This window comes from Sarcophilus harrisii, chromosome 1, assembly GCF_902635505.1.
Source record: "Sarcophilus harrisii chromosome 1, mSarHar1.11, whole genome shotgun sequence".
Lineage (NCBI taxonomy): Eukaryota > Metazoa > Chordata > Mammalia > Dasyuromorphia > Dasyuridae > Sarcophilus > Sarcophilus harrisii.
The window spans coordinates 452,680,976-452,706,443 of NC_045426.1; the positions used below are offsets into that span (position 1 = coordinate 452,680,976).

The window sequence follows — 25,468 nt, forward strand, 5'->3', positions numbered from 1 at the left end:
AAGGGTTGACAAATTTTTTTCCCAGAAAAATAAAAGGAACTATCTTCTAGTATTGCCATTTGGGAATTAAATTTCAGGCAACCTAATTAATCAATATTTATCTTAAAATATGCCAAATACTTTGTATTGATTAGTTGGAATTGCAGCCTGTACTAATTAAAGCAGATCCTGATATGATTTCCCTCTGATAAATGCAGCAGTTGATGTCAATGAAAACCCATGTGACTGAGGAAGAACAGATAAACAGGCCCAGGTTTTTCCTTACTTTGTAACAAGTAGGCAGACAAGCCACAAACAGTAGAAAACAGTAATGAATGGAAAAGATTTTGACTTTCTATGGTAATTGTTTGCACTTCCTTTTGACTTTTCATGATGTATTACCCATAGAATGGTCTCTTTAAAGAGGAAAGGAAAAGGAAATCACATAACCTTATCAAAAAACACAGGCCACTATATCCCTTCCCTTCCATTCAATGATACTTTTTAAAAATTTTTACCTTAATGTAAGTAAGATTATTCACCAATCTCAATTATGATGTTGATAATGACGACAGTAACAAATCTGTTTCCCTCTTTAGTAATCTTGGATAGATACAGATACTCACAAAAGACGGATTTAAAAAAAAAAATAGCATTTATATGGCTAACCCCAAAAGGAAATGTCAGCAGCAAGAATCCAGGCTCCCAGCACTGGCTAACACTGAAGGAAAAGACAAGGGCCCAGGACTCTTTGGAGAAAAGAGAATGCCTTCCACAGTCCTTAAGTGACCTCTCCCCTCCCCCATTGTCTTCGGCAGGGACTCAGAGTGACACTTCATAGGCCAGCAAGGGAGAACGTATCCAGCTGTCCACAATTCTCAAGGGGGGACTCATTGCTACATGGACTAACCAGGGTGACATGGAAATAGAGAAAATGGTCAATTACAACATACAGGATCTTTTTTTCCTTCCACCATTCTTCCTTCTAAGGACTAGAACTACTTCTTATAATAAAGCCAATTTTTGCTTCAAATAAAGCAAAATTGAAATTCATTTCAATATATTGGACCCATACCTGGGGTTATTTAAAGAAAGAAAATAAAAACTACCATAGATACTAGTCAGCATTCAAAAATCTATCCCCTCCCCCTATTCCCACAACCTTTCCATCCCCTCCATGTTAATGGACATTTCTTCTCTCTACACCAGCATGTTTAATGAGCACAGCACAAGGAACCACCCTGTGAGTAGAAGATTAATTCTAACATCTGCCTTAATTCCCACTATAAGTAAAACTGTCAGGACACAAAATAGTAGCAATGAAACATTTCACAAAAAAGGAATTTTTCTTTCCAAAAGCCTCAACACATAGAACAACAGATAGGAATAGATTTCAGAATATTCTTATTTTTCAACTCTAAAAATAAATGGGGAACTAAATGGAAGAGGGAAATAACTCACTAAACTAAACCATCATTAACTGATTACTTATTTCAAAACCAATATTTTGATAAGTTCTGGAATAACTAATTAAACTAGATATCTGTAAACCTTGTTATAATCAAATTTTTACTAGATTGTTTATTCACATTTGTACATATACTGTGTATACTTATAAAGGCAATTAATTATATGCTAAGGTTAGGAGTTGTTTCACTTTTCTCTCTTTTGCACCAGTGCCTGACACAAAGTAAGTATTTAATGAACATCTGTTAATGTTCCTAAGAGTTTTACATAGAATTTCATAAGCTTCTGAAATTCTGATAGGCTTACAAATCAAATAAAGAAACTTAGAACTTTTTTCTGCTTTTCATTACCTACTAAGTTTAACAGTCATCCCATTAAAGATGAAAAGTATTTCAATTATTTTTAGAGTTGTAGAGTTGTGACTGAAATGCTAAGAAAATAAAACACATCTAAAACTAAAAAGAAAATCAAAGGAAATCATTAAACAGATTTAAAGAAGATTCTTTCACAGATTTATTGTATTATGTTATATATGAGCCATTGTTTCCTAATTAATTTTCAGAATTCAAGAGGAAAGATTGTATTTAAACTTTGAATTTCAGCCTACTAACAGTGCTTTGTGCACAGCAAATATATAATTCCCTATATATTTCATTAACTTGTGACCTAATTGATATAAAAATTACTTCCAAGATTGTAGATAAATCAAAATAAGACATTTATTATAAACCTATTAGTAGGTACTATCTTTGACATTGTTATTGTTGGTGTTTTTCATGTCTTCAAGTTTTTTCCAACTCTTCAGGAGACTGTGGTACTGACTATTCATGGGATTTTCTTGGCAAACGTACCGGAATAGTAGTTTGAAGTTATTTGCCATTTCCTTCTTCAGTGGATTAAAGCAAACAGGGGTTAATGTGAGTGTCTGAGGTCATATTTGAACTCAGGTTTCCCTGACTCCAGGCCCAGCACTCTAAGCCATCAAGCTGCCTCTTGACATTGTTTTACAAGTTTTGCACTGTTTTAAGAGAAATGGACAAAGTTGAGGAGCAAGGGTGAGTGAAGCATGTAAATATGAATATATGTAATGTATGTACATATATTATCTATATAGACATGCACACACACACACACACACACACACACAAATAAGGCAAATTGTCATGGGGAAGAATATTGGCCACTAACAGGATCCAGAATCCAGAAAAAGTATTCAAATAAGAGGAAAAAGAAGAAAGGGAGGAGGGAGAGAGGAAGGAAATGAAAGAAAAGAAGCAATGAGTGAGAGAGGGAAAGAAAGGAGGAGAGAAAAGAAAGGAAAGGAGAGTTTTATAAAATATACCACCAGTCAATGTGCTAAGCATTTTACAAATATTATTTCATTTGACTGGGGAAAAACCAGTGCAAATTAACAAGGACAATCAAAGGACTGTTAATAAGAAATGTTAACAATTATGATCATGGTAAATGTTAACAATGTATGATAAAGTTGGAAGGGTCGACCAAGATCAAGTCATAAAGAACTTTAAAAGATTTTATTTCACTCTACAGACAATAGGAATGCTGCAGTTTCTTGAATAGGGAAGTGACATGAACAGACTTCCACCTTCCAAATGTGTAAATGATGGTTCAAAGAGAAAAGAAACTTGAGGAAAGAAGACCAATTAGAAAACTACTACAAAAATTCAGGCAAGGATGACTTGAACCAGAATGGAAATCAGATGGATAGGGAAAAAAAAGTGACAAGTACAAAAGACACAGTGAGGGTAGAAATGACAAGATATGACAATTTAATTGGCTATGTTGGACAATGTAGACGTTTTGAACCTCAGTGATAGAAAGATGAATTTATCCTTAATCAAAACAAGTAAGTTCTAAAGAGGGACCGATAGAACAGGGAAATCAAGTGAATAAGCATATATAAGGGCCTATTATGTGCCAGGAATTGCACTAGTTCTTGGGGAATACAACAAAAGACAAAAACGACAGCTGCCTTCAAGAAGATGTAGGATATTTTTCCAAGATGGAGAAATTTGTCATATTGTAGGCCGCAAGAAAGAAACCAGGAGATTGGAAAGACATTGAAAGAGGGGAGAAAGAGGAAAGTACATAATCATGGAATAAACAAGAGATAGGCTCATTACTCATGCATGTTTCCTCAGTATATGTAATACTTATACATATTCTTCTATTCAGCAGAATACTTCCCTATATATTATCAGCTCTTTAGGTTTTTTGATATTTCCCAATTACTCAGACTATTCATCTACTAAAAAGAGTCTTGCCTCAAAAGAAGCTCACTTTATTTTCTGATCATACATTTCTTCATTGATACTCCTCGTACCATTTCTAGAATACTAGTCAATATTTCCTAACCTCCAACCTTCATCAAAAAGGGACACTTCAATTCTAGGGAAATCTGAGTCCTAGTACCTAAACTTTTTGAGATATTTGGTGAGTCATTTTATTTGATATTTGAATCACTTGAGATGGTTTTAATATAACACATAAACCACACAACTGCTTTCAATGTCATTATGATTCCTCGTTTCTAAAATATTTTTTGAAACACAAATTTTAAGTCGCATGCTACTAATATGAAAAAAAAATCACTGAAATTTTCTCTTATTGATTTCTAACAGTTACCCAATATTTTCAAAACTAAGGGGGAAAATATATATGAAACTTTACAAAAATAACCCTTTTTGAAGAGATTAATAAAACAAGACATAATAGAAATATAAGATATGCATAGAAAAATCCCTAGTCTCTAAATTTCATTTTAAATTTGATTCATTTACATTGTCTCCATATAATAAAACCAGAAGCAGTCAAATCCCAAAGACAATCTAACAAAGCATCACCCATTAACGATTTCCCTAACAACCAAACCCAACACGATCCATATAATTAAGCCAACTTTCTACATAGATCTTTTAAAATTTCTACACTGAAAAAAAAAATCTGATCTGGCAAGTATTTATTATTTATACCAAGATTATGGAAATAATTTTTATCTAATTTACTGTTAATTTTAAAATTTTAATTTTTGTTTGTTTTTATATTTATGTTACATATATTAATAACATAATTCTTTATATTATATTGCCATATATTATTATTTCAAATTTTAAAATATAAATTTTTATTCTGAAGTATTAATAGTAAATATATAGTTAAATTACTAACTTTCTGATCTTTCTATTTCCATCTGAACATAGTTTCAAAAAACACAATAAATACATGTTATACTTCTAATTCTACCTCTTTTACATTATTTCATATGTACTTTCATATCTCTTTATAATTCTCCTTTATTTTAACAGTGTCATTGTTTTCTAAGGGATAACTTACTTATATGATCACATCAGCAGATTGTTGAAGTAGATGCTACTTATGGCATGTTCACTTTTTCAATTTTTACTCATCTTTGCCATGGTTGATTTTATTTTCTGGGCATGCAGATAAAATGCTGTTTTTCCATCCTAATCACTGAGCAAAACATAAAAATATTTGCAAAGGCCTAATGAAGTCTTACCAGACTTGATTATGTGAAGACTAAAAGTTCCAGGGTTTTGCTTTTGTTTGTTTTTTCACAATGCCAATAACTGACAAAAAGCACAATTGGCAAGCCAGAGAAAAATTCAAAACGATGATCATTTTAATTATGAATATACAATCCATTTAAGACAAAAACACATTCATAGTCTTCAAAATGATATATTAAGTGCCTACTATACAAAGACCCATTTAATAAATCGTGGAAATACGATACAAATGAGACAAGAAAGTATGTTTTCTACTCTCAAAAATATACTCAGATAAAATTAATATACCTAAGAAAGAAAGTTGTCTAGTGGAAAAAAGTCTTTGAATGTATCCAAAATATAGAAACAATAAATAAATATACAAAAATAAAGATCCTAAAAAAGAATCAAAGAATCTCTGTATTGGAAAATGACACTGTCATATCTTATTCTCACTGTACCTACACTTGAACTAAAATTTCCTATTGTACGGTTCTCTTTGTCCAGGAACTGCAGCACCCACTTAAAAAAAAAAAAAAGGAACCATGAATGAAGAATAGGCATGAGTTTTCTGAGATGGTAAGCTTTTGATTCCTTTCTTTTGAGAATCTCAAAATACATTTTCCTTTCTATTCTTCTGTCTCTACCTTTGCACTGAAGCAGTGCCTGTAACATATAAGTGTTTAATAAATGCTTACAGACTGACTATTGAAATACATAATTTTTTTTGTCTTCATTTGAAAAATCTACTCAAATTTGATGTTTTTTAACCTCTTCATCTTCTCCAAAAGCATTCATGTAGAGTCTGCAGTTATATTCATGGTGGTCTAAAAAGACCACCAGGTTTTGCTCATTGTGAACACTACCAAGCAAAATAGAAAAGTGTTCCTTAGAATGATGTTTCTTTTTTGCCTCAAGCTAGTTTTTAGCCTGTGAAGTAGAACATGTCCTTTAATTTAGGTGCAATTTCCTTATAACTTCCAGTTTTGTTTATACTGAGAATGTCAATATAGGCCTGGTTATATTCCTTCAATAGCATTTCAATTTGGTAGTTGTACAAAAAAATTTATATTTAGATAGGAATAGAGTGCTTGCTTCAGCAGCACATATAGTGGAATAGGAATAGGTTTGAATTTGTGGTCTCTTTGGCCTAAAGATCTCCCAGGTAATGAAAATTATTTCAACCAAAGTAGTTTGACACTTTCTCTGCAATTTATAGTCTTAGAGAATTGTCTATGACACTGGAAGGTTAAATAACTTGTTCAGGAGCACATAGGCAATATCAGGAATGAGACTTGAATCCAAATCTTAATTCTGAGGATAACTGTATCCACTGTGCCATGCTGCCTCCCATCATATACAGAATACAGAACTCCAATATTCTTTCTATTATCTATTTTTAGCAAGATAATTGACAAAGATACTCATAATTTCCTTATAGGACAAGTCAGAGAAGTCTAAGGCGAATGGCAGAACTGTACACCAAGTATTTATTAATGCCAACCTGCTAGGTGGTAATTATTGCCAAACTAATACTCTGTCCTTCGAACTGTCTAGTTTAACATTCTTGTAACTTATATAAGAGAATGGGTTATCATAAGGAAGACATTCGAATTTTAGAATTGTCTATAAATGCACTAACTCAATCTCTCTCCTAAATTCTAATATCACATCATAAGCTGCCTAGTGGATATTTGCAACTGAGTGTCCCTTAAGCATCTCAAACACAATATGTACAAATCAGAAAACATTTCTTCCCTTTCTTTCTCCTTTTCTTAACTTTCCGTTTCTCTTAAAGGAAGTTTCATAACCTCATAGTCATCCTTCACTTTTCTCTCTCCCTCATGCCTCACATTCATAGATTCTGCAAATTTTGTCAATTCTGCTTCCTCACTATCTTTCATATCTATCCTCTTCCCTGATTCAAGCACTCATTATCTTTTGCCTGGACTACTGTCATAACCTTGAACTGGCCACTTATTCTCCAGTGTCTCCTTTTTCAATTTATCCTCTTTAGAAATGAGAAACACATACTTTTTTTTACTTCTCTGCTCAAGAAGCTTGCCAGAGGTTACCCTTTATCTCTAAAACAAACTTTAAAATGCCCCTGATGATTTTTTAAAGCCTTTTACAAATGTTCCAGACAACCTTTCTAGATAAGTTGCATATTATTCATCCATTTTACATTCTCTTTAAACTGGCCTTCTTGCCTTTTGGAATTTATGTGTTCAATACCTGACACACAGTAGTTATTTAATAAATACTTGTTAAATAAATGAATGAAGTTCTCTGCCACTGAAAGTATTCAAGCACAGACAGATGTAAATTAAAGAAATTCCTGCTCTGAGAGAGTGGGCAAGATAGTCTCTCACCAAGTTAAGATCCTATAAAAGCCTAAAATTTCATTATTTTTCTAATTTTCTTCAATTCTCTGTTGATGATCTTAAAGACTTTCTTTCATAGCATCAGTACCAATGGCTCCTATTTTTCATATCAGTCTTTATATTATCTATAACATATTTTTGTACTAGATACTTCCATTAAAAACCTTCAAAGATGGGGAGAAAATACTAAATAAATCAAATACAAGAGGGGAAAAAAACCTTCATAGAGTAGCAAAAGATATTGTATTATATTTCCTCTACCCATCTATTTTCTTATAGATTATTAAATATGTATGTTGCATACACAAATAATCTCATTCAGAATTTATAACAATTTAATAAAAAATAAAATGAAACATTTAAATTGTGTAATATAAAAAGTACTAAATTTACAGTAAATAAATATGAGTTCAATCATGGCTGTTTTTTGTTTGCCATGTGAATTTCAAAAACTTATTAATCTAGATGGAGCCTGAAGGCTTACTCATTTGCAAAATGTTAAGTTGGATTGTGTTATATCTAATATCCTTTCTAACTCTAAACACTATTCTATATTTATGTTTTCCACCTGTTCTCCCAGTCTAACAATTCTATCAAAAAAAAAAAAAAAAGAAAACAAAAGAAAAGAAAAGGAGATTTGAAAATAACCTATTCTTTATGGACCCATGCTACTATAAGTCTTTTTGAAAAACATATAAACCATGTATTTAGCAGTATAATTTAGGCTGCTTCCAAAGGTGAATGGCAAGGATATAATTTCCAGAATTTGATTTTTTTTCCCTTCTTGAAAATCAAGACAATGTTTGACCATATTAACTCTTCTGGTAACTTTGTATATCTGCATAACTCCTTATTTGAAATGGTTTTATAATCTCATCTGCAAATTCTTTTTTTTTAATTATAGTAACATTTTATTGACAGAACCCATGCTAGGGTAATTTTTTTTTTTACATTACCCCTTGCACTCACTTCTGTTCCGATTTTTCCCTCCCACCCTCCACCCCCTCCCCTAGATGGCAAGCAGTCCTATATATGTTGAATATGTCCTAGTATATCCTAGATACAATGTATGTGTGCAGATCCAAACAGTTTTCTTGTTGCACAGGGAGAATTGGATTCAGAAGGTAAAAATAACCTGGGAAGAAAAACAAAAATGCAAACAGTTTACATTCATTTCCCAGTGTTTTTTCTTTGGGTGTAGCTGCTTCTGTCCATCATTGATCAATTGAAACTGAATTGGGTCTCTTTGTCAAAGAAATCCACTTCCATCAGATTACATCTTCATACAGTATTGTTGTTGACGATAATAATAATCTCTTGGTTCTGCTCATTTCATTTAGCATCAGTTTATGTAATTCTCTCCAAGCTTCTCTGTATTCATCTTGCTGGTCATTTCTTACAGAACAATAATATTCCATAGCATTCATATACCACAATTTACCCAACCATTCTCCAATTGATGGGCATCTACTCAGTTTCCAGCTTCTAGCCACTGCAAACAGGGCTGCCACAAACATTTTGGCCCATACTGGTCCCTTTCCCTTCTTTAGTATCTCCTTGGGGTATAAGCCCAGTAAAAACTCTGCTGGATCAAAGGGCATGCACAGTTTGATAACTTTTTGGGCATAATTCCAGATTGTTCTCCAGAATGGTTGGCTCATCTGCAAATTCTTGGGTGCTTTGGGATATAATTCAACAGTAGCTGTTTTCTTAATCTCATCTTCTCTAGGGCTTCAATTTTTTCTTCACCATGCTTGTTTTATCATATTCAATTGTTCCAGATATTGAAAATTAGATTTAGGTTTCTAAATTTATAGTCACACCTTTGACTCCATTTCTTATTCCACTCTCTTTAAATTCTTGACAATTTCTTAGTATCTCTCTTTTTTTAACTATTTAAGAAGAGTTAAAATCAAGGTTTCTAGTCCTAGAATATATGTGTGTGTGTTTGTGCATGTATTTATATATGTGTGTGTGTGTACACATACATACTCATACATATATGTGTGTATAAATATCTATATGTATATGCACATATACATATATAGAAACAGTTCCATTAACTTTTAAAATTTTTCCATGAAGGATTTCCTGTCTTCCTCTAATTATATATACTTTTCTTTGAGAAGCAGAATTAAATAATTTTTAAAGCACCATCTTTTCTTTATTTGATTACTGACATAGCAACAATATTTTACATTTTTAATGGCAAATACATAATATTTCAGCTACATTATAGTTAAAGTGGATTTTTATAATAGCTTGAGAATTTAATTACTATTCATGATATAGTTACAGTAAACCAAGTCCACAAGTATTAAGTACTTACTTTGTGCCAGGAACTACTATACTTAAAGCTGAAGTTATAAAGAAGGGATGGGGATTAGGAATCCCTGCCTTCAAGGATTTCACCATCTAAAGAGTAGGACAACATGGAAACAACTATCCAGAAACAAAATTCATACAAAATAAATTGGAATTAGTCTACAGAGAAGGCATCATGATTAAAAATAACTGGAAAGGCCTCTTACAACATGTGGAATTTTAGCTGAGATTTGAAGGAAGTCCAAGAAACCAAGAAATAAAGGTGAAGACAGCACTGAGGATTCATAGAGTTGGGAGACAGAATGAGTTGTTCAAGAATCAACATGGAGACCAGTATCATTAGAATCTAAAGACAGGAAGGGGCTAGGTTTTGAAGGGTTTTCTATGCCAAATAGACCATTCTGTTTCTAAATAACCAATGTATGTGAATTAAAATATCATATGATTTTAACATTATAAGGACCTTAGAAATCATACTGTTCAACCCTCTCATTTTATACAGATACAAATGAATATTTGGAGCGCAGCCCATGTGTACACTGGAAACAACCTGCATTTGAATGACTGACTCACTGTCTCCTCTCTACCTCCTCCTTTTATATACTTTCTAGCTCTTGGCTGCTTGCCTAGATTTGACCACTTGACATGCTTTGACCTCCAGTTTGTATCTGCAGCCTTGCTCCTGACTGCTTACCAGGAATCAGCCCACTGTTTCTTTCTGACATCTGACGTCTCTATAAATCCAGAATCCAGACCATCTTTTCAACATGTCCTTATGGTCTGGTTTCAACATCTGCTTTGTCTTTCCAAGTCCTGGTTTAATGCCTTATCCCACTGTCCACAGCTTATTGGAATCTACCAACCATATAGCATGGCAATAACAGTCCAGTTAAAACAGGAAAGTACTGTAAAACCATGGATATTAATTGGAATGCTCTGTATTTTAGTTGTTGTTATTGTTATTCTTCATTCAGTGATATCCAACTCTTGCTGATCCCATGAACCATAACACTCTAGGTCCTTCTATCTTCCACTAACTCCCCAAGTCTTTCCAAGTTCATGTTCTTTGTTTCCATGATCCTATCTACCCATTTCATCCTCTGCCTTTCCCTTTTCCTTTTGCCTTCAATCGTTCCCACTATCAGTTCTTTTCCAGTGAGTGATGTCTTCTCATTATGGAATTAAAATATTTAAGATTCAGCTTCAGTATTTAAGCTTTCAGTGAATGGTCTGAATTGATTTTTAAGTACTGAGTGATTTGATATCCTTGCTGTCCAAGAGATTCTCTAACGTCTTCTCCAGCATAATCTGAAAGCACCAATTCTGCTGAACTTAGATTTCTTTATAATTTTAACTCCCACCACCATATTCACTACTTTAACCATACAGGGCTTTGTTGGCAACGTGACATATCTGCTCTTTAGAATGCTGTCCAAATTAACCATAGCTTTCCTTCCAATTAAAAATTTCATGGCTGCAGTTGCTCTCTGCAGTGATTTTCAAGCCCAAGAATAAGAAATGATTCCATTTCTTCTCACTCTATTTTCCAGATAATTATGAGACCAGTTGCCAAGATCTTAATTTTTGTTACAGTTGTTGTTGTTAATCTTCAAGCCATATTTTAGACTCTCATCTTTCACCTGCATCAAGAGGTTTCTTATTTCTTCTTCACTTTCTGCCATCAAAGGGTATCATCTACATATATGAAATTCTTGCAATTTCTCTTGGTAAACTTAATTCTGGCTTTTGATTCAACCAGCCTGGTATTTCACATGAAGGTAAATAAAATGACAATATACAACCTTGTCATACTCCTTTTTCAATCTTAAACCAGTCATTAGTTTCATGTTCAGTTCTAACTTATAGCTTGACTTGCATAAGGGTTCCTTGGGAGACAAGAAAAATAATCTGGTTCTCCCCTCTCTTTGAGGACTTAATACATTTTGTTGTGATCCACACAGTCAAAGGTTTTAGTGTACATAGTCAATAAAGCAGAAGTAGATTTTTTTTTTCTGGAACTCCCTTGCTTTCTATATAGTTTAGCAAATGCTGGCAATTTGGTCTCTAGTTCTTGTGCCTCCTTGAAAACCATTCTGCTCTTCTGGAAATTTTCAATTTACACACTGCCAAAGCGTAGCTTGCAGAATCTTAAGCACAGGCTTATTGACATGTGAGATGAGCACAATTGTTCAGTAATTTGAACATTCTTTGATGTTGCCCTTCTTTTAAGACTGGGATATAAAATGATCTTTTCCAATTCAGTGGCCAGTAGCGAGTTTTCAAAATTTGATGGCATATTGAGTGTAACATTTTAACAGCATCATCTTTTAGAATTTTAAATAGCTCATCTGGAATCCCATCACCCCTAATCAGGGGGTCTCAAAATATAAAATCTGTGATTTGACAAATATCATTAAATTGATTTTTCTTAATTATAAAAATCTATGTGATGAACTTGAAGAACTCAAAAGATTGAGGAAATAAGCATAAAAACAGCAGATAATCTTTACTACAGACAAGTTGTTCTCTGACATACTGTACAACAGACATAGTTCTCTGACATAAAAGAGACTAGGCATCACTGCTATTTACTAAATAACAGCTTTGTAAGGACATCAGACCCACATATGATTAGGGTCATATCAAAATTCACAGCATTATATTGAAAGGTATTATAAACAAGCAAAAAACAAAACAAAACAAGGAAATATTCTAGCTTTTTCAAATATTATGCTTTATACGAATTCAGAACAAGGCGTTCAGTTAAAGTTACTGTAAGAGGTATGTTTGCAGATGAAAATAAGCTTAAAAATTAGAATGCATCAAACCAGAAACTAGACTCAAAGAGAATATTATTTATACAGAATTATAAAGAGAAAAAGATAAGATGAACATGGGCTTATTCATGAAAAAGAAAAATATGACACTCAAACTGATCCAGACCCAGACAAATCCAATAATGGACTGATTCATCAAATTCAGATTTTCAAAGGGATAATTTATGACAATTATATATACTTAAGTTACACTATACATGTACAATGGTCAACTTATTATAAACAAGTATCTTATTATCCTAATGGGCAATAAAGGATGAAAAGCAAAATAGATTATTTTTACGAACATGGTTAATGTAATAGAACAATACTCTGCCTACAGACAATTCATTGCTGATAAGCTGAGGAGATCCAATCCAACAAGTATTTATTAAATATATTCTATACATAAGGCACTATTCTAGATTCTGGTAATACAAAGAAAAAGTGAAAATAACCCTTGTCCTCAGGAAATTTACAATGAGGGGGTAAGTGGGATATAGAAGACAGTCAACAGAAGAGCATATACAAAATGATTTGAGTAAATGGAGAATCCTGATGAGTAAAGAGATCAGGAAAGGTTTCCCATAATAGGTGACAACAGAATTGAACCTAAAAAAAGAAACCAGAGATTCTAAAAAATGGAGGTGAGGATAGAATGCTTTCTAGACATGGTGGACATCCTCTGCAAAGTTATTAAAATGAGAGATGACCTACTGAATTTAGAGAACAGCCTGTAAGTCAATTTGGTTGGAATGTAGAGGGCATAAAGTAGAAATATTATGTATAATAAGCTTAGAAGAATAGGTTGGAGACAGACTGTGAAGGGTATTAAATGTGATCCTTAGATAAAAGCAAAGACCACCATCCTTACAAAATGAATGTTAGAAATATTCCATAGAATATCTCCCTTGCAGTTAGTTGCCAAAGTAGATAGAATACTGGGCCTAGATCCAGCCTCAGACCCCCAAACAGATGGCTCTGGGCAAATTACTTAAGTTCCATTTCCTCCACTATAAAATGGGAATAATCATAATATCTACCTCTCAGGATTATTGTGAAGATAAAATGAGATATTGGGAAATGTTTAGCATAATGTCTGGCACATAGTATATGTAAACACTATATGCTATATAGATGCTATTATTATTATCAAATGGATGGATTCTGTCTATCTCTTGTTGGTAATTTAAGTTTCTTTCCTTGAAATATAAAGTCATGAATAATAGCTTTATGTTACAGTATCCCCTCTATCTATTAATTTTCATCCATAAAAATGTCCCACACATTCATGCAACAGATTAAAGTACATAACATGGTTTCCTCACAGCAACCCCCTACATACATAACTATCATATATACATAGTATTTTAAAGTTGGCAAAGTACTATACATCTGATCTTTGCCAAACCTGTCAAACAGGTGCTTTTATTATCCTCATTTTATGGGTGAGGAAATGGATGCTGAAACAGTTTAAGTAACTTGTCCCTTTTTACATAGCTAGTAAGGGCCTGACAAATTATTCAAAGAAAAGACTTCCTGACTCCAAGTCCTAGGATCAAACTGTCTACCATGCTGCCTTCCATGGATATGGGTATCATTAAGCCCACTTCATAGATTTGGAAAATAAGACGTAGGTTAAGTAATTAACTCCCTGTCACATATCTAGTGAGTATCAGAACTAAGATTCAAATCCTGGTCTCTCCCAAAACCAAATTTTATATGCCATGCTGCAATGTCATGCCACTTAAACAATGTTACATCTTTCTTTACCAAATCTGTCCAATGCTGGAGGCAGCAGTAACTGCTGAAGAACAAGGTGTTTTGTACTTCTTTCCTAGGGGAATAAAGCCCTTTGAAGAAAATGATGCAAACTAATGGGAGTTCTTGGTAGAGGAACTAATTACCAATAAAAACCCATGATAGGACTGATTTTGTAGACTGGTGCCTGAGCCAAGTACTTCTAAATTCATAACTGCTGTTCATGTAAATGGTCAGTATAGAGTTAACTGGCATCTTTGCAGGACACAGAGCCAGAACTCTAAGATGTATGAATCATGATTTTCAACAATTTCACTACATAAGGGCGATTTCATTATTTCAGTTTTAAATATCTATGCTATATTTCTTCTTAAATATGCACATAAAGAATGAATACTTTGTATAAAATAGTGTTGTGATCCCTACTTTGTACCACCATGATAACATTGAATAAATGAACAGATCTTAGATTTTCAAGCTATTGCTTACACTCCTCCCCCAGAGACTGACTTCAAACAGGAAAAAATGAGAACTCCAAGGGAGCAGCAAAACAAGGCTAAATTGATGCACTAAGCAACAAAATAACATAGGCAAATATGAACACTTCTTGCACAATCACTAACAATGTGTTAGCAACTATTAAGCCATTCTAACTGGCCATGATACAACTAAAATAGATGATTCAAGGAACAAGTACAAAATTATGAAGTCCAATATAATAAACATTACTATATTAGACTACCTCAAAAAATACTAAAGCAAATATTTTGAAATTGTTAACTGATTTACAGATTAAAAATGCAATAGTACCATACATAACTATATAGTTTCATTCAGTATTCTAAATTTAACCTACTATGATTAATTTTTACATTTATCTTCCAAATTAACCTTTGAAGTAGACTTAACCTTTAATGGTAAATATGCATCCTATAGTAAAGAGGGAACATAATGGCTCTTTATGATATATTAGACTTAGTATACATAGAATAGGCAAAAAATGTAATGAATTGAAGTTAGAAGTGTCACATATGCATACAGATGGAAGAATGAATATAGTCTTTAATGAATGGTGAGTGAAATTACTATTATATTAACAACAAATTATTATTTGGGGATCTGTTTCCTTTATTTCCTCAATTCAGGAAAGTCAGATTAGAGTTAGAGAGTCTAAAGAACATGGCTAATTGATGAATTGTCCCAATCTTCAAGGTAGATGCTCTTCAATCTCTCTAAGACTCAGCCCAACTAGTAGAATTTATTTCTGTTTAGAAACAGAATCCAGTTTAGATGAGTTCCTGCCCTAAGGATATGAGTCCCAGTTTTCCCCCACTAGAGTTTAGAGTGATCCAGCTATGGAGAGTACTACCAAAGTAGTGGGGGTGAAAATAGATTCCAATGCAGATTGCTGGAAGCATTTCAGCCTCATGATCAAGCCACATTTTCAGCAGGAGGAACTGAAGATTTCTAATCCATCTTTTCATTTAAATATCTACCAGTAAGGGCTGGTTTTTGGTTGTTGAGAGAATTCCCTCTCAAGGATTATTTAAACCTTTAAGATGTTCCATGTCTTTTGTCTTTGGTTGCCAAGAGAAACCAATGATCATCATTTTATTGGTTATTAGCTAGCCTAATTAATTAGTTGATCATTAATCACCCCAAAACTTAGTCTTTTGGATTTTTCATTTGCCAAAAGAGTACATAATAAATGCTCTTAGATATGATATTATTAAAGTCCAGGTACAAATCCAGAAGTACAAAATTAAAGAGTTGGGGGTTAGGAGATAAAATAATAACAACTACAAGAAATGACAAAATTTAAAAGATTTAGTTTAAGTATTGTGAAGTGATTTGTCACCAAATGATGACCCTAAAAGCTGGAGTTCCATCATGAAAAAAATTCACAGTGATCATTGTATTTGGCAAAATGGTAATTTTATTTAGGGGAAATAGATTACAGACAAAATGAAGGAATACAACAGACACCAAGAATGGCAAATATGAAATAGAGTGGGAGAGTATATGCCTTTAGGCATAAGACAAATAATCACAAGACTCACCAATTAAAACTAAAACATAAAATATATATTCTAAATTCTTTGGGCCACTCCTGGGACACTGTAAAAGGTTAATAATTTTATGGCAGGAATATTATGTTTTTAAAAAATCATCAATTGAGTATGACCTCACAAAGTATCAGAAACAGGCTTAATAAGAGGCTATCATGGTGCATTTCATAATTAGGAAATGAGTAGCTTGAACCTAAAATTCAAGTTTCTAATGCTATTAACTCCTTTAGATTTCCATTCTCCAAATAATAAATAAAGTTTTGTTCTCTACTGACATAGTAAAATGATGGTCAAGTCAACTCAAAAAGCATTTATTGAGTACCTATTACATGCTAGACACTGTTCTAGGTGCTGTGAATAGAAAAAAAAAGTCAAAACTTATTCTCTTTCTCTGAGGAACTCACAATCTTAAGAAGAAGATAGCATGCAAAGAACTATGAAAAAACAAGATAAATTAGAGATAGTCAATAGTGGAAAGACAGTACAATTAAAGTGTCCTAGAAAAGACTTCTTTCCAAGGATAGAACTTTAGCTAAGGCTTGAAAGAAATCCTGGAAGCTTGGAAGGATGGATTAGAAGAGAGAGAATTCTGGGAATTTTCCGGCTGGGGTCACTTGCTCATAGAGTATGTAGAGACGAAGAAGATGTAGGAAGACTCAAGAAATAGTAAGGAAACAAATTATAAAGGATTTTAAAAGTCAAACAAAAGATATTCTTTTTGACCCGAGCAACATTATGAAGCCATTGGAGTTTATTGATTTGTGTGGGGAAAGTAACATGATCATACCTACCCTTTAAGAAAATCACTTATTTAATGGAAAAGAGAAATCTGAGGCAAGGAGACTGACTCAGAATCAAACAAGAAAAACATCTAACATTAAATTACAGATATAGTTCAATATAGCATAGCAAAATGGGCTGGCTATCCAAGTTATGGGTAGATTTTACTCAAGCCTTATAAAAAAAACTTTTTTTAAGTTTCCATCTTTCTCAAGGGCAGTATTCTATTTTGGTTTAGCATTTTGGATCATTTTACAGTTGTAACAATGTTTTCGATTAATCCCCAGTAGAAGTAAAAACAAATTGAGGAAGAGAGACAGGATACTAACCCGAAATCCAATCAACCAATAAATTTTATTAGGTACTCACAGCCTAAGAAACCTGCTTTGAAACACATACACAACATAGAATAGATTTCGTTTTTATAACTGTCCCCTTAGCACCCTATCTTCTCAAAGCTCTAAACATTGGCTGAACATTCAAAAAACTTTTCCAGTTAGACTTCAAGGAAATACTGTGATCCTACAATAATGTAAAAAGAGCTAAGAATTTTTTACGATAAGAGGAAGCTATAACATTTATGACAGAAATAGAGGACCTCCAATTGACTTGTTAGGTAATGAAGAAAAATAACTTAAAATATAGTAAATGCCTAAATTATAGAGTCAAAATATACTAAGGCTCTGCCTTTAAGGTATAGAAAGGCTAGTTTTGACTTTAATAGAGAAGGTTAGTTAAGCACAGGAATAATTTTATTAAAATGAACATTTAATTGAAAAGAACTAGAATAGGAATAGGGTTTTTCCTAGAATTCTCAGTTGTGGACTGGTTTGGACTAAATGAAGACAAAGTGTGTCTTTTTTAAATGTTTGTATTCCCAGTAATTCACACAATAACACTAACCATGGTAGACATACATTCTATTAAAAATGAACTAATGAATTCATTATGCTGGTATCTATTTTTTTCTCTCTTACCTCTTCCAATTCATTATCCTGTGAATTCTATACAATATTTAATTTATATATTATCCCCTTTCTAATCCCACTAATAGCACTCTAATTCACAACCTATTTGCTCCTTCCTATACTACTATAATAATCTCCTAACAAGGCTCATGCCTCGAAACTCTTCCTTGGCCATTTTCCCTAAATTGAGCTGCCAAATTAATCTTTATGAGCAAATCTGATTTGCCATTTTACTGCTCAGAACTTTTTAATGGTCGGTGTACTCTAAGCTCCAAGTCTCTCTACTTTACTCCACCCAACCCCTCCCCCAGGTCTTTGCTCACACATTTTACTTATAATTTAAATCTTCTCCTTACTTATTGTGACCAATTGAAATCCTACCTATTTCAGCATTTCAAATTCCATCTCCTCCAGGAAGTCTTCACTGATTAGCCCAGATGGAAATGATATTTCTTTCTCAAACTTCATATATAACTTAGTAATTCTTTTATTCAGCAATTCAATAAACATGTATTAAATGCCATCAACACAGGTACAGAAAAAAAGACCATCTCTATCCTCAAAAAGCTCACAATCTAATGAACATGGATATTATTATATGATATACACAAATGTTGCTCTGAGGAAAAGACTTTGAAAAATTTAGGTGTTAAATACATATAAATAATCAAAATAGTAACTGTAATACAAGACTAGTGCAATAAGGGGAAAGGAGACGTAGAGGTAAAGATAATTGGGAAAATTTGAAGAGGTACAGCAACACTTTCTGTTGACAGTTTTGGAATGTGTTGAAGCCAGCACCTGAATTACACCTTAAGGAAAAGGAGTCTGAAAGACAAGGAAAAGGAAGGAGTGCATTCCCAGATATTTAGATGATCTATGAAATGTTGGAGGTGGGAGGGGATAATTTGAAATTAAGGAATAGTTAATAGGTCAGGTAGGCTGAAAAGTACAATATGTGAAAGAATAATGTGAAATGACAGTATAAAGGTAGGTTGAATACAAACTGTAGAGGACCTTAATGTCAAGCTAAGAAGTTTGTGTTTTGATATCAAAGTCAATAGGCAGCTTTTGAGCAAAGGAATGATGTGATTATATTTAGAAGATTATTTTTCCAGATAAGTGAAAAAAGAATGAGAGAAAGAGAGAGAGAGAGAGAGAGAGGAGTAAAGAGGCCATTAAGAAAGCTATAATAAAAGAATTGTAAAGAGAATCTGAACTTTGTGGTAAGAATGTGAATTGGAGAAGACTAGACAGATGCATGAGATATTATGGAAGTAGAAACAATGGGACTTAGCAATAGATCACATGAGAGAGAGGTATAAAATAAAGTAAAAAGGCAAAGATGACTCCATGATATTTCTTGGTAGCACAGTCCAGGAAGTAGTTTGATATGCAACACCATTTTTTTAAGGGATCAACTGGACCTGGACATAAAGATTTAGGAAATATATGCATAGTGGGATAAATGTACTACCATTTTGAAAGGTTCACAAAGGAAGAGAATGTAGAGAGAGATGAAGCCTAAGGGTCTTGATCAACATGTCCATTCTTAGAAGGTAAGAGAAGGATGATAAACAAAGGAAAAAAGAGAACATTAAGAATTTAGGAAAAATGAAAAAAAAAAAAAAAAGAATTCCACAGAAGCCCAAGGTAAGAAGAATATCCAATAGGAAGAAATAGAAAACAAAATCAAACCTACACTTATGAAGTGAGGTGAACAGAGATCCAGCCTTAGAACCAGAAAGTCCTGGGTTCAGATCCTACCTTTGACATATATGTCTATGTCTATGTATATGTCTATGATTATTTAAATCTCAACTCCTCAGTGTCTCAGACCATACAGAGTAATATTTTGATCTGCATTTTTGAATAGAGTTTTTGTGACAAGAGTTCCTCAAACCAATGAAACAACCGGTCTAAAAAAAAAAATACGTATATGAATTTGTCAATGTATTATCTCTTCTACTTAACTATCAATTTCTTATATATCTTTTTTCTCTTCTCTAGAACTTTTACAATGTTTTATATAGTCAAATTATTGATATTGTTGTCATGCATATGTATGTACGTACGTATGCATGTATACGAGTATGTATGTTGGTAGACATTCTATCTTTGTCATTACAAAAAGATTTAAGTAGCTCTTTTTCCTCTGAATATAAAAAATTAAAATAAAATTGACAATCATTTGACTTCCAAATATATTCAACCCAAAATTCATTTCATTTTGAATACATTATAATTTTTCCACAAATTTATTTTCTTTTTGTTTTCCTATTTAAGAATGGATCTTCAATGATGGAAAAATATGATGTGAAAATAAGCCATAATATGTTGCTATCATGAGATAGAGGAAAGAGCAAAGAATTTGGGAGCAGAGAACCTGAGTGTGAATCCCAGCTCTGCCTCTTAGCTGCAGGGTTATCTTGGACATATACCTATACTTTTTTTAGACATCTATAAAATGAGGAGGCAGGACTTGATGATCTTCATGTCCCTTCCAATTCTAAAACCATGATCCAAAGTTGTAGATATCCATATTATTATGCAGGAAATAGTCCAGTGAAAATAGAAAAAGCAGAAGGATCTGTAATTTCTTGATAAGGTAAAAAATATGAGGGGAGGGAGGATCTTCCAAAAATTAAAAATGAACCTTACCACTTTTCCTTTTTAACTTTAATCCCAAATCAGCAAGATTGGTTTTCTATTAGGATAAATAAGGAAATAAGCTTAAATGGAAAAGTCACCATATGACAGTGTTATATACAGAAGTTTACCTTCTCTATTTATTGGTGGCTATTTCTGCAAAATCAGCACTCTGACCAGTCCTTCCCCCTCCACCTCCCCCCCACTCCCCACCCCTCCCCACCAAGAACCACAGTAAAGTAACTAGTTCTAGTTACAAAACTGAAAAACTGTTTTGTTGACAGGATTAAAAAAAAGTTTTGAGAGAAGCCAAATTTGAGACTAAAAGTTTTCAAATTTCCCAAAACTGCATTTCAATTTAGCTGACTTGGCTTTAAATTGCTTAGTTTACCAAAGCCAATTGGTGCATCTTCCTAAATTTGAAGTACCTTTTTGCCAGAGTCAAGTAAAGATTTTCCTCTTCCATGATCATATGCTGAAAGTATACAAATCTCAGAAAGTTGAGCAGGAAGTTTGGTGTTTGAAGCACTTCCCTCCAGACAAAGGGGGATGAAAGAGGGTGGGTAGAGAAGAAAGTCAGAGCCCTAATAACAAACAATCAGGCTTCATACAAAGTCAAGTACTTGAACTGAACTGTTTATAGCTAAGGCACTTAAACTCTTGAAATGATGCTCTCCCAAAGCAAATAGGAAAACAAGGTAAGTTGTCCATATTCTTTGTACTTAACATCAGAAAATGGAAATACATTTTGAAAAGCTGTTTTAAAAGGAACTTAAACAGTTTCTCAAAATGTATTTCCTGGCATTAAAGTTGACACAACTTTTTCAAAGTTGGTTCTCAGTAAAGTTGAAACTTTGAGGTAAAATCTTATAAGAAATCTCAAAGTTTATAGGTTCAGAGTTTTTACTTTTTTTGACATGAGCTTTATTACACCACACTGGTGCTTAGAGTGAATATCAAGCCCACAAGTATAGTACAGAAGTCTTAAAGAAGGGCAAAAGGGACTTGTAGGAAGGGGTGTGAGCACCACATGTGGCTTTAATATCCAACAGCTGCTGCAGATCAAAACCTCTTTGCTCTTTCTGTTACCCCCTACCAGAATACTATGTTTCAAGGATTATTATAAATAAAGGGACTGCACTGCCATGTAATCTGAATAATGAACTCAAACCCCAACAGATTCCGAATTTAACCAAATGTACCTGAATGAAACACTCAGCTTTACATCACCAAACCAGAGTCCTAAAGCGAAAATCCCCGGAAGGCAAGGAAATTAATACTTAGATGATTTTTTCCCCAAAAAAAATTTACAGTGTTACTGCAAGAAAGCAAAAGGACAAAGGGAAGGTGAAAAGTGAGGAAGGAATGAGTTTTTTTCCCATCATCAATAGCCTCCTCCTTTTGGATCTAAGGTTGCCAAACCAAAGAACCTCAAGGTACTTGCAAAGCTGGGAGCTTCCAAGTCTCAAAAATCTTTGTCCCAGTTTAGGTGATTCCTAAACTCTAAAATTCAGGATAGAGGAGTATCCCTCAAGTCAATACCTCTGCAAGGTCTCTCCCTCCATCCTCCAATGCATAGGGATGTAAGATCGCCCCCTGAGAAGGAAATCTCTCCCCAGCTTCCAAGGGTGGAGGAGGAGTCCTTGTCTAACCTTTCCAACAGCATTTCTGCATAAACCTACCCGCCTCTCTCACTTCTGGAAAACTCACCGACACCAGAAACTCCAGCGTCCCCACATAGTCCCTTTCGGTCTTCAGGAGCTCGCTCAGGACACACACTCGGAGGCGAAGCTGCTTCTCTAGGTCTTTCCCGCTCTCCCCTTTGCCTTCCCCTTTGCTCTCTTCGGTCATCGTGCTGTGGTGGGTCCGGTCCAGTCCTTGTCCCGGCTTTGCCAGACTCTGCTCTGCTCTGCCCTGCCCTGTCCTGGTTTGGCCCACGCGAGAAAGCAAAGTTGCTTGTCTCTTCGACTAGTCCGAGAAGGCCCCCGGGAGACTTTACATGGTGAAAAGGGGATAGAAGGGAGAGGGGTGGATAGTGGGGGAGGAGCAGGGAATAGGGGCGGGGAAGCCGGGATCTGGACTCCGGCAAACTACTGAGACACCAGAGTGGAGCGCGTCGTTCCTCCCAGCAGACTATCCTCCCTTTCCGCGCACGGTGCTTTCTCCCTGCAGTTAGTCCTCCCAGTCTGCAGATCTTAGCTACAGGTCCCAAAGAATAAGAGGAAACAGAAGAAAAGAAAAAACAAAACACCCAATACAGGGGAGAGAGATTCTTGGGATGGGAGTATCTAATCACCCTTTTTGTAGCTAAGTTTCTCTCTCTCTCTCTCTCTCTCTCTCTCTCTCTCTCTCTCTCTCTCTCTCTCTCTCCTCTTCCCTCCCTTTCTCTTCTTCTCTCTCCTCCTCTCTGTCTCTGTCTCTGTCTGTCTCACTCTCCTTCCCTCCCTCCCTTCCCCCTCCCCGTGTCTCTTTATCGCTCTCTCTCCTTTTCTTTTTTTTTTTTTCTTTTCCTTTCTTTTCTTCTCATCTCTTCTCTCTCCTCTCTCAGAATTGGAAGAGGTGGTGACAGCAGCAGCAACTTGGACGTTAATCAAAAAGCTTTGTATCCCATATGACTCCAACCCTTTACCCTTAGCCAAATCTCAGGAAAAGGGAAAGGAAACAACCTTCAGGAAGTATTTCGTGCCAACTAGCTGCACCACCAATACCACCTCTCTCTCTCTGTCTCTCTCTGTGTCCCTGTCTCTGTCTTTCTCTCTCTGTCTCTCTGTCTATCTCACACACACACACACACACACACATACACACGCAGAATTTGGATTTAATTGTGGCCACTGAAGATCTAAGAAGATACAGGGAGACAGAAACACTGGTTTTATCATGTCCCAAATTCCCACTAGACTAACTCAGTCCTATTGTTAAGCTTCAATGTGCTGTGTACATATCCTGAAAGCAAAGAAACAAGTATCTCTATTACATAACTAGGGAAGAAAAATATTTACCCTCTCACCTATCTTTCTCTAGTTGAAAATAAATATATTGATTTTTTTTCTTCCCTCCCCAAACAGAGTTTTTTTTTAATTAAAGCCTGAGAAAACTTTTCTGAATACTTACACTCTACAAGTAGTTTGCTCTCACTGAATGGCAACAGTAGGCTCCAGCCAAGACCTCACTTGGTCATTGTTTGGACCCTGATGGTGGAGAGTGAAAATAGCAATTGCCTTTCACTCCCATTTTATTTTTTGGGAGGTAAAAGAAGCCATTCTTTGTCTCATTTTTTACCTAGCCTTAATCACTAAATGGGCATCCTCAAACAAATCTGGGAACTATCTGAGAAAGACCTTAGCTTTAAAAGGCCAAAGTCTTCCGCTACACATTGGGCCATCTTCAGTTTTCCTCATATATATCTTACCACTGCATCCACATGGTTTCAGAGGAGAGAATGAAACTGGCGACTTTTACTCACCTCACTTAAATCCAATTCATTTACAAGTTATGACATCACCTTCCCACTGTCATGATTCTTTTGAATGAAGGACAAAAAACAATAACAAAAGTAATTTTCTGCTTTGCATTGGGAAGGTCACATTAGCATAAAAAATTAAGACACCTTAGGAATGTAACAGACAAGCATAACCAAGAAACTTCAGATGCATTGAATAAATATATCCTCCATAGTGATTACATTATAGACAGGAAAAAATGCACTTTGCTTATCTATTCCCACTAGAGTTAATAAATTCATTCCCAAGTCATACATTTGCATCAGATTAAAACTACTGAAAATCTGAAGTGATATTAAACAAGTGTCACCAGCCTGAATAATAAAGCATAAAAGTGATTGTTGAATACCATTCAAAAGAATATTATTTTTTTCCGATGAAAGGAAGGAGAGACTGCCTTGCCTTTAATGTTTATTTTGACTGTTTTGTTGTACTTATAAATAGAGGTAAGAACTAATAAGCACTGAACATATCCAACAAATCTAACACAAACAAAATAAAGCAGATGTTATCAAGTTTTATATTTCATTTTGGAATGAATTTTTCCTATAAAACTCAACTTTTTTAGACCACCAACTGATTAAGTCAAAATAATCACTTAGCAATAGAAGCATTTTTATATTAAGAAAAATCAACTATAACTTTTCAAAACATTCCTGAGAAAACCATGATGATTTACTAAATAAAGTTTGTATTCTGAGATTTTTTTAATGAAATTTCTGATTTCTTTCTTCCAGAAGTCTATTTGCACTCATTTGCTACTGGTTAAAATTCTAATTGATAATAGTATGGTAATATTTAATATCTACTGGTCATCATGCCATCTGGGGAAGGGGGTGAGGGGAAGGAGGGGAAAAATTGGAACAAGAGGTTTGGCAATTGTCAATGCTGTAAAGTTACCTATACATATAACCTATAAATAAAACTCTATTAAAATAAAAATAAAAAGAAAGAAAGAAAGATTAATAGCATGGTGAACTGATACAACAAGTATTGTTTTTCTAAATAAATACTAAGTATGGAGATTCCAGAATCATTTTCTGCAAAAGTAAAGTAAGATCTATTCAAACTCAATAGTCAAAAAAAAAAAAAAAAAAAAAAAAAGAGCATTAAATAACAAGGCTGGAGCCATCTACCAAATGAACAAACAAAAGAACAGCAGACAGACACACAAAATATAAATTCAGTAATAGATAAATCAAACATATGTTTTATACTTCACACAATTCAATAAAGGCAG

General features: G+C 34.1%; 1 protein-coding gene across 1 annotated transcript in view; it reads right to left on the reverse strand.

Moving 5' to 3' along the window:
* The window catches only part of PREX2 (phosphatidylinositol-3,4,5-trisphosphate dependent Rac exchange factor 2), a 411,213-nt gene extending 388,148 nt beyond the window's left edge, over positions 1 to 23,065 (reverse strand). Inside the window, 1 exon segment of the mRNA XM_031946290.1 lies at positions 22,436 to 23,065. Within this exon segment, the coding sequence (XP_031802150.1) occupies positions 22,436 to 22,576 (141 nt within the window). The 5' untranslated portion in view covers positions 22,577 to 23,065.
* Between the last annotated feature and the right edge of the window lie 2,403 nt (positions 23,066 to 25,468).